The sequence below is a fragment of the Hoplias malabaricus genome, chromosome 1 (assembly GCF_029633855.1).
Source record: "Hoplias malabaricus isolate fHopMal1 chromosome 1, fHopMal1.hap1, whole genome shotgun sequence".
In the NCBI taxonomy this organism is placed as follows: Eukaryota; Metazoa; Chordata; class Actinopteri; order Characiformes; family Erythrinidae; genus Hoplias; species Hoplias malabaricus.
The window spans coordinates 25,691,834-25,706,550 of record NC_089800.1 but is presented as its reverse complement, the minus strand read 5'-3'; the positions used below and the strand labels follow the sequence as shown (position 1 = coordinate 25,706,550).

General features: G+C 38.5%; 1 protein-coding gene across 5 annotated transcripts in view; it reads right to left on the bottom strand.

The window, feature by feature from the left end:
* Positions 1–14,717, bottom strand: part of gdpd5b (glycerophosphodiester phosphodiesterase domain containing 5b) — a 49,841-nt gene that overhangs the window by 8,336 nt on the left and 26,788 nt on the right. For all 5 annotated transcript variants that reach the window (XR_010800342.1, XM_066660520.1, XM_066660502.1 and 2 more), the window contains exons 3-11: positions 12,565–12,668; positions 11,142–11,235; positions 10,492–10,551; positions 10,141–10,239; positions 7,817–7,910; positions 5,781–5,926; positions 2,917–2,999; positions 1,898–2,048; positions 620–841 (exon numbers count right to left, since the gene is read on the bottom strand). Coding sequence is in view for 4 of the 5 variants with exons in the window: in XM_066660520.1 (XP_066516617.1) it covers positions 620–841; positions 1,898–2,048; positions 2,917–2,999; positions 5,781–5,926; positions 7,817–7,910; positions 10,141–10,239; positions 10,492–10,551; positions 11,142–11,235; positions 12,565–12,668 (1,053 nt within the window). In the remaining variant the exon portion in view is untranslated. The remainder of the gene's footprint in view (positions 1–619; positions 842–1,897; positions 2,049–2,916; positions 3,000–5,780; positions 5,927–7,816; positions 7,911–10,140; positions 10,240–10,491; positions 10,552–11,141; positions 11,236–12,564; positions 12,669–14,717) is intronic.

Here is a 14,717-nt window from a genome sequence, read left to right as displayed (position 1 = left end):
CACGTTAACATGTTTCTCACCACTAAGGGGCGCTGTCGTACAAGATCAAGCTTAGAAACCCGTTTAATGAGAATCTCAGCCAATATAAAGGGCAATGCCACCAATTTGGCAAATGTCTGCATGTTTGAATCAGACATATAAACAACGTTCACTGCTGACTGACAGAAATGTTTACTGACTAAAGTTTAAATGCTTTGAATATCTGGTGGCTATAAACAAAACATTTTGTATTAAACTACTTTTTTTAAATCAAACCAGAATTATTATTTTACATTGTATAACCTTTTATACATATACACTACGTATACCACTATACTATTTGTAAAAATAAATAATAATAATAAATGGTGGAATGTCCCTTTAAGTCTAATCAGGTCTTATTTATTATTGTATCTCATAAACTGTGTTGATCTTGGATTCTAATTTAATTTGGTAACTTGACAAAATCATGTGAATTAATTGGTAAAATAGTAGTTTTATTTAGGGCACCAAAAATGAGAAAAAATTAGGTAGCGATGGAAGTGAATTTTTTAAAACATTTATTTAAACTCCACACAGATATATTAAGCCTGAAGCACAGCCTGTGGCAACATATCTCAGTTTTCTTATCTTGACTCACCAGGTGCTGAGGAATGCCTGAGTGTAGCACAGTGGTCAGTGTGATGTTGACCCAGCTCTGATGGTAAGGGTGGTCAGGTGGAGGTCTCCGGAGGGTAAAGAGGGCTGAGAGATTCGAGCGGGCGGCTAACTGTAGTATCTGTTCCAGACTGCACACGCTCTGATTACCTATAGTCCACCGTTCCCGCTCTGACATGTACTGCACGGTCCAGTATGGGTCATCCTGCATTCAGCACAAGCCAAGGCCATCAAATTCCACACAGTCAACAAGGTCAATGAAAAGTGTAGAGAAAAGCAGGATAGAAAACAAAAGACATTTACAGAACAGAGCATGTAGGTCTGGCTGGTGGAAGAGTGTGTTACCGTGTTTCCCCGATAGTAAGACGCAGTGTGTGTTTTAGGGGGGTCGGCTAATGTAAGACGTACCCCGAAAGTAAGACATAGTAAACTGTACGTTGGAAAAATATAAGCCATAGTACCGGTACCTTTTTCTGCATTAACTGCGGGATGCGGACGGTTAGAGCGGGATGCGGACGGATCTGGAGCGGAATGAGCGGAGGGATGTGGAGGCCGCGGGAGCAGCAGTAATGTTGTCCGTGGTCCAACACGCAGCCAGGGTTGTCATGGAATAAATCTGTTTTATCTTCCAGTATAACATATTCAAACTGTTCGTTCTTACCGTTTTTCATTGTTTTACATGTTATATATGGAAATACCGTCATGACACGGTTGTAACAAGACATTCTTGGCACTTGCTTTTATAAAACTGTTTTATGGTGAATACCATACTGTTCAGGTTGTTAATAAATGTTAATTTTATGGTTAAAACAAAAATCGACATTTTTTACCAATATAAGACATACCCCGAAAGTAAGACATAGTGGGACTTTTGGGGGTAAAAAGAATGTATGACACTGTCTTACTTTCGGGGAAACACGGTAGTACCATTCACTGCATTTACTGGTCGTGGCCATTGCTTAGGAGGCCGCATATAATCTCATTACATCCAACATCTGTTCTCATAAAATTATATATAGTGAAGTTTACCAAAAAAAGCCTTGATGTCATCTGATGCTTGTAGCAAACAGGTTTTTATACATGTTAACGTTGGTTTATGGCGGTTGGAATTGAAGGCGAATGTAGGTGTGATGTTTTAGGAGTGATCACTATTAAATGCACTTCAGGGAAATATTTAAGGTCAAACAATCTGACTTTATTTCAACAATCAGTTTTTATAATGTCTTTGAGCTGACTTTAATAATCAGATTTTATAATGTACCTTCAGAAACCAGAGGCCAGCATTGAGAGAGCGCAGGTCTGTCCAGTTGAAAAATGATGCGTCATCGTACTGTCTCTCTGGAAAGGCTCTGCTCACATCTGTGGTCCTCCTCAGGGTGCGGTCCCTCATCAGAAAGGGCACTCCATCTAGGCTAGAGTCAGTGAACACTGGGTGAACACTACATCTTAATCACACAGTATTGGAAACACTGTAAATGAAAAAATATTAGCTCTGTGCAGAGGAGACGTGTTCAGCAAAAAAAAATAATGTCAATATTTCGATAATGCTAGGTATATTATCTTCAGTATAACACAAAGGTAATATCTCAATTACTGAATTTTATGAATGAACATACCTCAATATATAGCACCATTACAAGCCAGGGTTGTCTAATATGCATTTACGCTGCATAACAATGTCTTTGTTTACTCTTATGTTTGAAGGCCTACAGTGTGTGCCCTAGATCTGTGCGTGCTTTTGTCATCGTATATAAATAATCATCACAGAGGAGGGCACAGACTTGCCAGGCTAACCTGTCACCACCACTCTCATCTCCTCCACTCTTTCATCAGTGCTTATGGCACATCTGCACAAATATACAGAGAACACAAGCATTACCCAGTGCATACCAGAGCTGATCAATATGTTGTGTGCAACACAAAAAAGTGCCCTTTAAACAGTTATCTGCATTTAATAGACTTCAATGATATTATTAGGTTTCAAATAACTGTAACAAACACAACAACAGCCTACACTCTCTTGGGAATACTCATACAGTCACTTTAGCTTCCGAGAATAGCTCCTTTCTCCTCATCGTCTGATCCATCATCTAGGCATGAGTAACCCACCTCCCAGTGACTTGCAGTGAGCTCACAGATACCCTGACACACACACGCCCTCTCCCCCCAGCCCAGTGAGTCTGCTAATGTTATTGATTTGCACTGTCCTCATTGCAGCATTGATGGGTGGAGTGAATATATGAAAGTACAAATGAAAAAATAAAAAATTAAATAAAATACCTGATGGCTACCTCAGCCTGCAGCCCACTCACATTCATCTGCAGAGCTCTCCGGAAGGAGAGGAGCGTGTTCTCAGGAGCCATCTGACCACAGAAAGCAGAGAAAGACAAACAGGAGTATTAACCTTAAGTCTTCAGTCACATTGAAGGACATCATACACCAGGGGGAAGGAAGTACAGACAAAGCAGAGGAAACAAAACAAAATATAAAAATAAAGAAAATTAAAAGAAAAAACTAATTTTCAACTTAAGTCAGTGTAAAATATTTTGGGTGAGGGCGAAACGGTGGCGGTTTTCCACTCCGGGTGTCTGTGAGGAGTGCGATGTGTTCTCCCTGTGACTGCGTGGGTTTTTTCCAGGTGACAGTCTGTGAGGAGTGTGGTGTGTTCTCCCTGTGTCTGCGTGGGTTTTTTCCGGGTGACTGTCTGTGAGGAGTGTGGTGTGTTCTCCCTGTGTCTGTGTTGGTTTCCTCCGGGTGACAGTCTGTGAGGAGTGTGGTGTGTTCTCCCAGTGTCTGCGTGGGTTTCGTCCGGGTGCTCCGGTTTCCTCCCATGGTCCGAAAATACACTTTGGTAGGTGGACTCAAAAGTGTCCATAGATGTGAATGTGTGTGTGTCGCCCTGTGAAGGACTGGCACCCCCTCCAGGGTGTGTTCCCCCCTTGCACCCAGTAATTCTGGGTAGGCTCTGGACCCACCGCGACCCTGAACTGGATAAGGATTACAGACAATGAATGAATGAATGAATGAATGAATGATAATTTTGGATGATCCATTACTATTAATGATAAAATTATCTTATTAATGAATAAAATACCTATTTATTTCACAAGTGACTCCACACTTATTTTCACTCTATAGGATTTAAAATGTAAATTTTGGACAGTAATGATATAATGCATGATAAGGCAGCAAGGGAGCAGAGGTGCAGGCAAGAAATATATGCAGATGGAGGAACGGGCGAGTTTACAGTTCAGTTCAGCCTGCGAGGCTTTGTCTTCCCGTGAGATTAGCAGTGTCTAAACCTCTTTCAGCTGTTCTACTTTAAATCAATAACTATGAGAAAGCAGCTCTTATAAAAGAAGCAACATAGAGGCACAATTCTAAAGAGTTTCATGCTTCTACAAAGCTAAGCATGCATAACAGGATCAACAATAAGAACCATCAAGTAATGATGATTGAAATAACTGACAGAGGGGTAAACAACCTTTCCTGAAGCAGAGCAGGTAAGAAAATATAAGCAAGTGTTATACAAATGTGAAGGATTTGAACAATAGTTGCTTCAGCTGCCCCCACCCCCCCCCCACACACATACAACCACACATACAACCACACATGCGTGCAATATTTCTTTCTTTCAAAGTGCAAAAACATCATAAAAATTACATCTTGCTTTCACACGTATTCCAGACAAGTAGGCTATAAAAAGCTAGGCAGTTTGTGTAGCTGCAAACATCATATCAGAATAAATATGAGCACATAGGCTGTAGTAGGGCTGTAACATCAATCATTTTTAAAAGGGAGCGCAATATCCAGATCCCTAGAGCAACCATTTTTACGACACCTTATCCTTGTAGAATGTAAATGCAACTGAAATCACTATATTGGACAGAAAAACTGAAATTAGCTATTTCCCCTAAACCTTTCAGCTCTAATCTCCAGACGGTACTTTCTGCTGATGGGGAGGTTCGTATCGTTAGTCCATAACCAGCACCTACTGGCATGGTGATCAATACAACAGAAACATGTCCTGACTTGCATCTGAATGTCAGCTTAGATTGACGTACTGTTTCCAGCTGTACGCAGCTAATAGACACGTACAATATTTGTGTGCACAGACTTTTGTGTTATACATATCTATAGAAAGCCAGGGATAATAATATTTATAAAGTCAAACAGTGGAGGGAAGTGAGATGTGTGTGTCTTGTGCATCAGCTGTGCGTTAGAGTATTCACTGACCTCTTTAAATACAGTAATTCCTCTTGCTTTTCTCTGAGAACACATGCTATTAACTTTCCTCTTTCTTAATACAGCACCCATAAATAAACATATAAACCCATGCCATATTTGCAAGATATTCAGAAAATACATTCACATATTGAGCCTGTTTTGTGCTAGTGTATTATATAATACTGTGAAAAAAATTGGAATATTCACTAAACAGGTGACTGTGGTGTTCATTTTAATCCTTTTAATATATTTGCTGGCTCAAACAAGTAAAACATATAGATTGTGAAACAAGCAATATAATGAATCTATAACTTTTAACTCTGTTAATCACATTCTTTTTGTTTTTTTTTTGTTTTTTTATTGAAAGTGCATTTTTATTTCAAAACAAAAGGCTAACAACACTTTCTATATGTTTGACCCTTTATTTAAATAGGTTTAGATTATGCAGTCAATGTGATATGCCTCTGGGTGAAACATACTGTGCATGCTAATTTCACACAGATGAGCAAAGATGCGTCCATTAGCATATACAGCATTTATACATTCATATTTAACTAGGCATATTGTAACGAGCATCATTGGAGATGGCTTTTTGAAATAAAACTACAAAACGACTGGTTCAGATAGAACCAACACAGGATCTTATGCTCTTAAAAACACTTATTTCTTGTTACTGTGATGAGCATTAAGCTGAACAGAATGTCCCATCTCACTGTTAATGTTCTCTTCAGATACTGAATGTTGAATGAGGCCATGTTTGAATTATTTAGTTACTTATTTGATTTAATATTTGATGAGTTTTGTGTTGACAAAAATGAAAGGCTCTGTAAAAAAAAAAAGCAGACGGTAATTAAGCTTGGGCATGGGGTACAGGAACTAGAATATATTATTACAGCTCCCTATAGAGGTGGACGTACCATAGGAGCTCCGTGATGTCCTATGACAGTGGGTCGTGGGTTAAGACTGTCCCTCTCCATGATGCAGGGGGAAGTGATGGACAGTGGTGTCAGATAGAGGCTCAGTAGCACAGTCAGGTAAATCAGCAGAACTATGATCTGGAACCCTGCAAAAGACAAGACAGCTTTTGATTCCTTATACTTAGCTATAAATATTCATTCATACATTCATTGCCTGTAACCATTTATGTAGTTCAGGGTCACGGTTAACTATAAATATATAAAATGAAATTCACTTTTTGATATTAGTGCATGCGCACATTCATTTGGGGATTATTTAGGAAAAGATAATTTAGGGATCTGTAGCCTCCCAACCCACAAACATTTGATAAAATGACTTGCTCAGTAGCTTTTGTAAGAGATATAAGGCAATTCAGAGTTGTCTTGCCTCCCTTGTCTGAGTATCAAAAGGTGAAGGTTAAATGGAGCAAAATAGTTCGATTCCCACTCCGAGCGACTGTCTGTGAGGAGTTTGGTGTGTTCTCCCTGTGTCTGCGTGGGTTTCCTCCGGGTGACTGTGAGGAGTGTGGTGTGTTCTCCCTGTGTCCGTGTGGGTTTCTTCCAGGTGCTCCGGTTTCCTCCCACAGTCCAAAAACACACATTGGTAGGTGGATTGGCGACTCAAAATGTCCGTAGGTGTGAGTGTGTGAGTGAACGTGTGAGTGTGTGTGTTGCCCTGTGAAGGTCTGGCGTCCCCTCCAGGGTGTATTCCTGCCTTGCGCCCAATGATTCCAGGTAGGCTCTGGACCCTGAACTGGATAATGAATGAATAAATGAATATAGGGTTACAGCTGGTCTCAATTTGAATTAAAATTGACTCACTGAAATCTTAAAAGGTGATGTTCATGATTTTAATTTAAAAAAGAGATGTTTCCTCAAAATTTGGTAGCTCTTCAGTCTGTTAGCATGTCAGAAAACGGTTAAAAAAATCAAAGGGTCTGGTCAGGCATGCTAGGCTTTTTTTCCGCTTACGGCAGAGAAACGGCATCTGCAGATGTTTAGATAGCAGAGAGACCTCCAAACGTTGAAACACATACAAGGAAATTGGTCTATTCCTGCTCAAAAGGTGGGTAATATTGACTTTTTTCTTATTAGACGTTTATAATATTAGACGTTTTTCTCTTTCAGATTAATTAATGTGGGACTGGCTAAATCCAGGAGACAAGTAAGTGCATGAAAGTAAACACAGACTGAATTCACTACAAAACTAAACAACCTGAGTTATAAATGAGTTTCTGTGGTATTTCAAACAGTGAATAAAAACTTAAACTTCATACCATTCCACCTTAAAAGACACAGAGCTTTTGAATGTAAACAAACCAGAGAGAACAGCAGTTCCCCAGGATTGTTGACATTGCCTTTAAAACAGATATTTTAGATGAGCATCACAAGGAGTTCCTGATGTTCTGCTTTATTTATTAAGGGTCAGAATCTGTATCAGTGGGGAAGATGATGGTGCTATCTCTGAACTGTAGCAGACATGTAGCACTAGTTTAAAACTCTAAGCCTAGGCTTCGATTTGAGACAGTTATGTAAAAAGTACATTCCACTGCATTTTAGTTAGTATTAACCAGATTACTCATTTTGTGGATGAGTATAAGAGTGTCCTTCAGCATGACGGCAGAAGATAGGAATGCACTGGTTTAGAACAAAGGCCTAATGCACCTTAATAATTAACACCTTTTCAATGGCAGGGGATTAATAAGAGGTTGTGCTGTACAGAAATTTCAGTGGTGTATAGACCACAGCCAACTCACGTACCAACATGTGTTTTTGGATTGTGGGAGAAATCCACCATGCTGCCCATTACTGATCAATTTACTTTTTATTATAAACTCATATGATGTATTGAAGTCTCTGAATGAACTAATTTATGCTCCATAAAGCCGATCCTCAAATGTGGACATATCATCACTGTCCAAAGAAAAAACATCTCCAAAATATTAACTTTATTCGAGAAAAAAGAACAAAACTGTTTGATTAGATTAATAACTTACTGGTCTTCTCAGCTCGAGCCAGCTGTCCTGCCACCAGCCAGGCCAGAGCAGTCACTGCAGCCAGAGCTCCAATGTGTAGGAACGGACCTGTGGCCTGGAAACAACATGAACATACAGCAAACATGAACAAATGTACAGTGCACTCTGGTGCTCATGAGAAAGCAGGACACACAACTGCCTGGAAATTGAAGCTGGCTGAATCAGATTTAAAGCATCATAACTTGTTTCAAAAGCCCTGAAGCCCAGTGGTGAATTTAATTAAAAACTAGCTTTGTTTCCCAGACACAGCAAAAGTTTAGCCCTATGTCACTTCTGAATCTCAAATAGAGTTACATTGTGCATACATACTCCTCATCACTGCCGTATTCAACGTACTCAAAGTTCACAAGGATCAAGCCATTCTTAACACAATAAACATCAAAGCAAACTCAGATTTTGACCTCAGAATAAAAAATTTACCAATCCTAAAATATATATATTGAACATTTTTGTGTAATTTGTAACATTTGTTTTCAAGGTGAGCATCTTGTGTTTGTCTTTTCATGCTAAATATATGAATGTTAATGCTGTTTCATAATAACCTCAGTCCTGCTGGGTTTATAAGACGGAGTAGTGTTCAACTATGATTCTGAGGAGATGTAGCATGGAATCTGAGTGTTTTTAAAGCACTATTTTTAAATACTGTGGTTTCAGACACAATAATCTCTCTTCTTTGTAAGAATAAGGCAGCGTTCCTGCTACATATCTGTTATGCAAAGTTCAGTAGAGATCAAAATTGCAGAACAAAAGTCACTACTCATCCAAAATTCAGTTATTCTAACATGAATAAAAAGGGTGCAGGTGCAGAACATTTATTTATTTAAAAATGTTATATCACAGTATAAAAAATTTAATTGTGCTTTGAGTTTGTTCTACTCTTCTTTCAAGCATTTCCATAGTTTGTTATCTATATAAGGTCACTTACCCGTAACACCAGTTTTTTTTTTTATTTTAGTGTGACAAGGGGAACTGGATTGGAAGATGTGTGCAGGAAATGAGCACTGCATTGCTGAATGGAGGTTCTGATAAAAATTAACATTCACTGTATGTTACATGCATTGTACAAATCCCATTTCCAGAAAAGTTGGAAAATGTGCAAAATGTAAATAAAACAGAATTCAATGATGTGCAAATAATTTAAGCCCCACATTAAACTGAAAATAATGCAAATACCATTTTTCATATTTTGAAATTGAGAAATGTTATTGTTTTTCACTGTTTACACTGTTAATGCTGAACGATATAGACAGGTTTTGGAGCAACATCAAGACCTTGTCTTTTTCTTATTTGAGTAAGACAAGGCCAATCCACATTTTGCATGGATTACAACAGTATGGTTCCTTAGGAAAAGAGTCCAGGTGCTAAACAAGTCCAGGCCTGTCACCCAAATAGTGCATTATGAAATGAAAAACACTATAATGGAGGCCCCCAAGCTGTTGAGCAGGTTGAATCCTGAAATCTGTTCCCAAACACTTACAGTGTGTAGTTAAAAGGAATAATGATGCATTACAGTAGTAAATGCCCCATTCCAACTTTTGTGCTACTGGCATCAGTCTCAAAATGGGCAAATATTAATAATAAACTTTATCAGTTTCAACATTTAACGCAGCCTTCTCTGCATCGCAAACTTTTTGGAAATGTGGTTTGTTTATGATGAAGAAAGCAGCATCCAAATATGACACTTTCTTCAATCTTCTTCAAACTTCTTTACACACTTTGTGTCAGTCTCTCCACAGTTCAATCCTGTACATAAAGTTTCCCATATTACATGTAACAAAATTACCTTAACTTTTAATGAGCGCCTTTTAATGAGAGGCTTGGTTACTGTGTAGTCAACTGTGTGCTGTGACAGGATGTTGTTCATTCAGCACTGAATTGGCAAGTATTTTCAGCTGCAAATTTGGACAGATTCCCCCTGAGAGTCTCCACATCATCCTGTTCTCTCACACACTTGTCTCACATGGATGATCAGCATGTTTATAATCATCACTGTATAGCGTCAATGAAATTTGCTTCACCTACATCACTTTTATTTGATTTATCATAACTGTAAATCAGGATGAGCAGCGACTGATTCTGATCTCTGCAGAGAACTATAAATCAAATAAATCTGAATAAACCAGTTCACACTCCAAAGAGTGGTTCCCCACCAACCAGTGGCAGCTATGTTTAGTACAGGATTTTTAATGCACCCATGCCTATAAGTGTCAGCATAATGTTTCAGAAAGTACAGAAAAATCACTGGTGAACATGACCAACTGCTCCTTTAACATAAGAGTACATACTCGAAGAGAGATGGAGATGACATCCCATTCTTCTCCCCAAATCTGACTGACAGATATCACTCCAATGATTGTAGTCAACAGAACTGCTGTCACTCCGATCTATGATATTAAAGAGACACAAAGAGTAGTAAAACTGTGGCATCAAAGGGATCAAAAATAACCACTTGGACTATACCAAAACAAAAAAAGAAAATATACTCTCTATAATTTGACAGGAAATGCCAAGGCCCTGAGCCCCTGGGAGATAAATGCCCTTGTGTGTGCTAGTGTGTGAAGCCTGAATCTTCCTGATGTGCCTGCATGCTCTGACAGGGCTGTGTTTGGGTGAACAGTGAAGTGACTGACGGGTACCTTATGGAGCCAGTGCAAGTTCAACTGCTGTCCAACTGCTATGTGACATAGTGCTAAAATCTGAAACACACACCCACACACACACGCACACACAAACAATGCCATCAAATATTATTAAAACATCAAAATAAAATCGTGTAAAAGCCTATTGGCACAAAATTATTAAAGACAAATGCTCTCCATTTAATGCTGTGGTCATAAAGTTAATTATATTTTATTACGTTAGTTCTATTTAAGTTTTGTTTCGTTTAATGTTCTACTTTTCAATCTCATCTACTCTTAACATTTAAACAGTGTTTATGTTACTCTCTAACAAAACTTTAATATGCCTCAAAAAACGGCAGACAATATTATACATTTTGGTGATGTCACAAATCCAAGTATTTCAAAAGGGGCAGTTCTTGCAGTTTAGTTTGTATACATAGACTTTATTGACTGAAAATTAGTAGTACATATTTACATAGCACATAAAAATATTTTTAAATATGTAAAAAAATAGAAATTTGTTTTTCCAAATTATATGTACTTAACATGTGGGCAGTCTGTGTGTGTTTTATATTCAGGTTAAACAAAAGCAGCTCCACCATGACAAACCACAGAAAAGTGTCAATGACCCCAAGGTGTGAATATTAGATGACAATGCAACTCACCATTAAAAATGCAATGTATGTAAAGCCTGCAGCTGTTGTGGCAAGTATGGGAACAGTTCCATCACTCCACTCCCCTGACCGGTTATATAAAAACCTGAAAAAAACACATGTGAGTGACCTAAACAGTGTTTGTTTCATCATTATACACACTGCCGGGAACCGAAAGGCTGAGTCATCATTACTCTCTGAGAAACACAAAAATTGAATCTGCTCTGACTCCCTCTGCCTTTTGTAACTCAGCAGTAGCCCAGCAATAACACAGCAGGATAAGGCCATATTGAGGCCCTGTCTGCTAATTGCATTCTTCTGTCCCACCACGTATTCCATGACTTCTTTCAAGAAAACTTACTAAAAGCTGTAAGACAGCTGAGAGAGAGAGCTAGAGAGAGTGAGGCGACAGTAAAGAGGTGACCTTGAGGGAAAACAATAAGGGATATTTCATTGCTTGAGTATCAGTGTTGTAATTCGTGTGTCTGTAACTTAACAAACAAATACATTATATATATATATACACATACACTGATACTGATGATATATATATATATATATATATATATATATATATATATATATATATATATATATATATATAAGCTGACTTACTTTACACTGTATAAACACTCCCAGTCATGAGGCACATTTACATATAGAATATGAAAAGCTTTGTTCATTTATTCATTTATCCATCGACCCATCTATTATAATCATGATGTAAACATCAACAATACATACCGATCTTCTACCTAATAGAGTTGAATCAATCAATCAATCGAGTGGCTGAAATGCACTGATAAACCAAATAATTTACTTTTTAAAATTAGGATGATATAACTTTTATATTTGCCAACTCCGAGTTTCATTGAAAGTTCACAGAGCCAGTGTCATCAAACAAAGTGAAATATGTTAGAGATCTGCAGACAGTAAACAGAGTCAGAGAGAAATAAACAAGTCAGTATGTCTTGAAATAGAGTTGCATGTAATCCCTTCTGACAGAGGCCCATGTCCAGATTAAAGCAAAAGTAGGATTATCCAAATTCTGTTTGGGTAGCCGTGTGTGGTGTGCCAAACTATCTGTTCACACACTGAACGGCAGAAAAGGGTCATAAAACCAATCACTTCCAGAACAAAACCTTTTACCTCCATGTTGGATGTTTTTCCTTAGAAAATTTTACAAAGTTTTTATTTATTATGTAAAAGTGTTATAATGAATGGACTAACAGAAGTTATCCAAAATTACCAAAAGAAAAAAGACTTTACACTAATCTCCACTGAAAATTACAGTTAGAAACCAAACAGTTTAAGAAAACATATTTAGTGAAGATTCGACCTAAAATACCATTTTACATTACACAAATAATTCAGTTACATAACTTCCTGTTAAAATGATCTATGCCGAATGATGGTTAGAGGACACTGTACTCACCAGTTAAACTCATTGTAGTCATTGTGTGCTTCCCACCAGAAGTAAAACCACACCAACAGCAGAAAAAATGTCCCAAAAAGAATGAGGGACCACAAAAACTCCCACTGCAAATGACAACACAGAAACACACACACAAAATTCAGTGAATTTGGAAACAGGAACGTTTCTATACATTTCATATTTTCCATCATGTATTCACTATATCCCAAAAAGGTGCATTCATCATAGACACGACTGCACATGTACCACGTAAATGACCTCTATAGGAAAGAAGTGACCAGTAGAGTGGGATACTGTGGAGGGGTCAGACATGAGCTTAACGTCACCACGACAAATACCTCAAGTTGGCTTCAGGAGAATTAAGTCAACCAGCACCGGGTTGTGGAGCAGTGAAATCGTGTTCTCTCGAGGGATGGAGAAACATCCGGTAGCGCTGGCATGTGGTGATCCAGTACAACTCTAATGCTTGTGTTAGTTTATTAGAGCAATGTTCCAACCCCTAGTGGGAATTCTTCTCAGAAGAGTAGAGGCAGTTACTGCAGCAAACGAGGGACAAGGCCCCTATCAATCCCCTTGATTTCAAAAGGAAAGCAGGTGTCATTAAATTGATGTCCACTTGCATCATAACTCAATGAACAACCGACCAGCTTAGATCTACGATGAATGTGGCTGTGATCCCAAAGGGTTTAGAAATTTCAAAATGACTAGATAAGATTGGGGATTTTTTTAAAAAAAACGGAACAGAAATCAACACAAATACATCTCTGGGAGACATTCACTAGGAAATTATGAAACATCAGAAGTCGGGTTTAATCAAGCTCCTCCAGAAGGGAGATTTCCCTTTCATCACCCTCCCATTATGAAGATTAATTTGATTTAATCCGTTCTGTCGGATGCAGGAGAGCCAGAGCCCTGGTGAGTGATCAGCTGTGCTCTTTCAAATCAGTTCATACTTTGTAATCAGCCTTGAACAGTTCTAACCAATACCTGAGCTATTAAACAGGAATTCCGGCATACTTTTCATCAGCTAAATTATGCAGAAACGTTGAAAAATGTGTGGAATCCCCCTTAACAGTTTTTAACAATGGGCCTCTGTATTGACACAGCTGTGAAAGATGCCATAGCACAGTTAAAGAAGGGATGGAAACTGAAACACAACATGACATAGCCTCTATTTTATTACCTAATGTCAGAAAAACTGTTGTTCAATATGAGACAAGTGTTCCCAGTGTAAACCCAGATTTGATTAAACTAGTCACGTCTTTAGTAACACAGAGAAGAACGCAGTTCCCTTTAGATCACATTCCTCTTCACTTGCAGCTGTTAGCACAACTGATCCAGATGTTCAGATTTCTGGGATTGGCTCACATGTGACTAACATTGTAACAGAAAAAATCTGGACTGGGTGGTCATCCCCAAGATTTGGGGCATCCCCAAGGTCCCCATGTACATTTCCATGGCCCCTGACATTTTATCTCATGTGTAGAGTTTGATTTATTTAATCAGTTTATTTATTCCAGTGCAAACAGACTTTGTCTCTCAAAACACAAACCAATATCTGGTTAGGACCTAAGCTATGGACACACCAAAGCTCAGATTCCTGGGCATTCTAGGTCATGTGTCATAAGATGACTATATACCCACAGACAGTAACATCTAAAAACTTCACCGACCTGTAATAGGGAAGACAGTCATTGCTAGTCCAGGCTCAGCACGGCAGAAACTGCGCTATGCATTTTTTGGACTGAGGGTATGAAATTCTGACTACTTACTATGCAAAAAAAAAAAAAAAACACAGCTAAAGGCCTTTCTTTACTCTGCCCAGTTGTGTGAATGCAACACTGGTTACATTTCTTGTGCTGCACAGCAAGTTCCCCAGGTTCTACAGGTAAACAGCTCTTACTGGTCACTCTTTTGTCTGGTCTGTTAACTGGACACATGACAATCAACATATTCTCAGAAATCGTATCAGGCAAGTGCTTGCAACTGTGTATAAATCATGTAAATACTGACAACATTTACAGAAAAACCCACACAGAGATGTATGTAAAGATGTAAATAGTATTGTTGCTATTCAGTGTCAGATTAAAGCTGGAAGGGGAGGTCAAGGCACATGGTCCCAATCAGCTGATTTTGCACACCTGCTTCTTGCT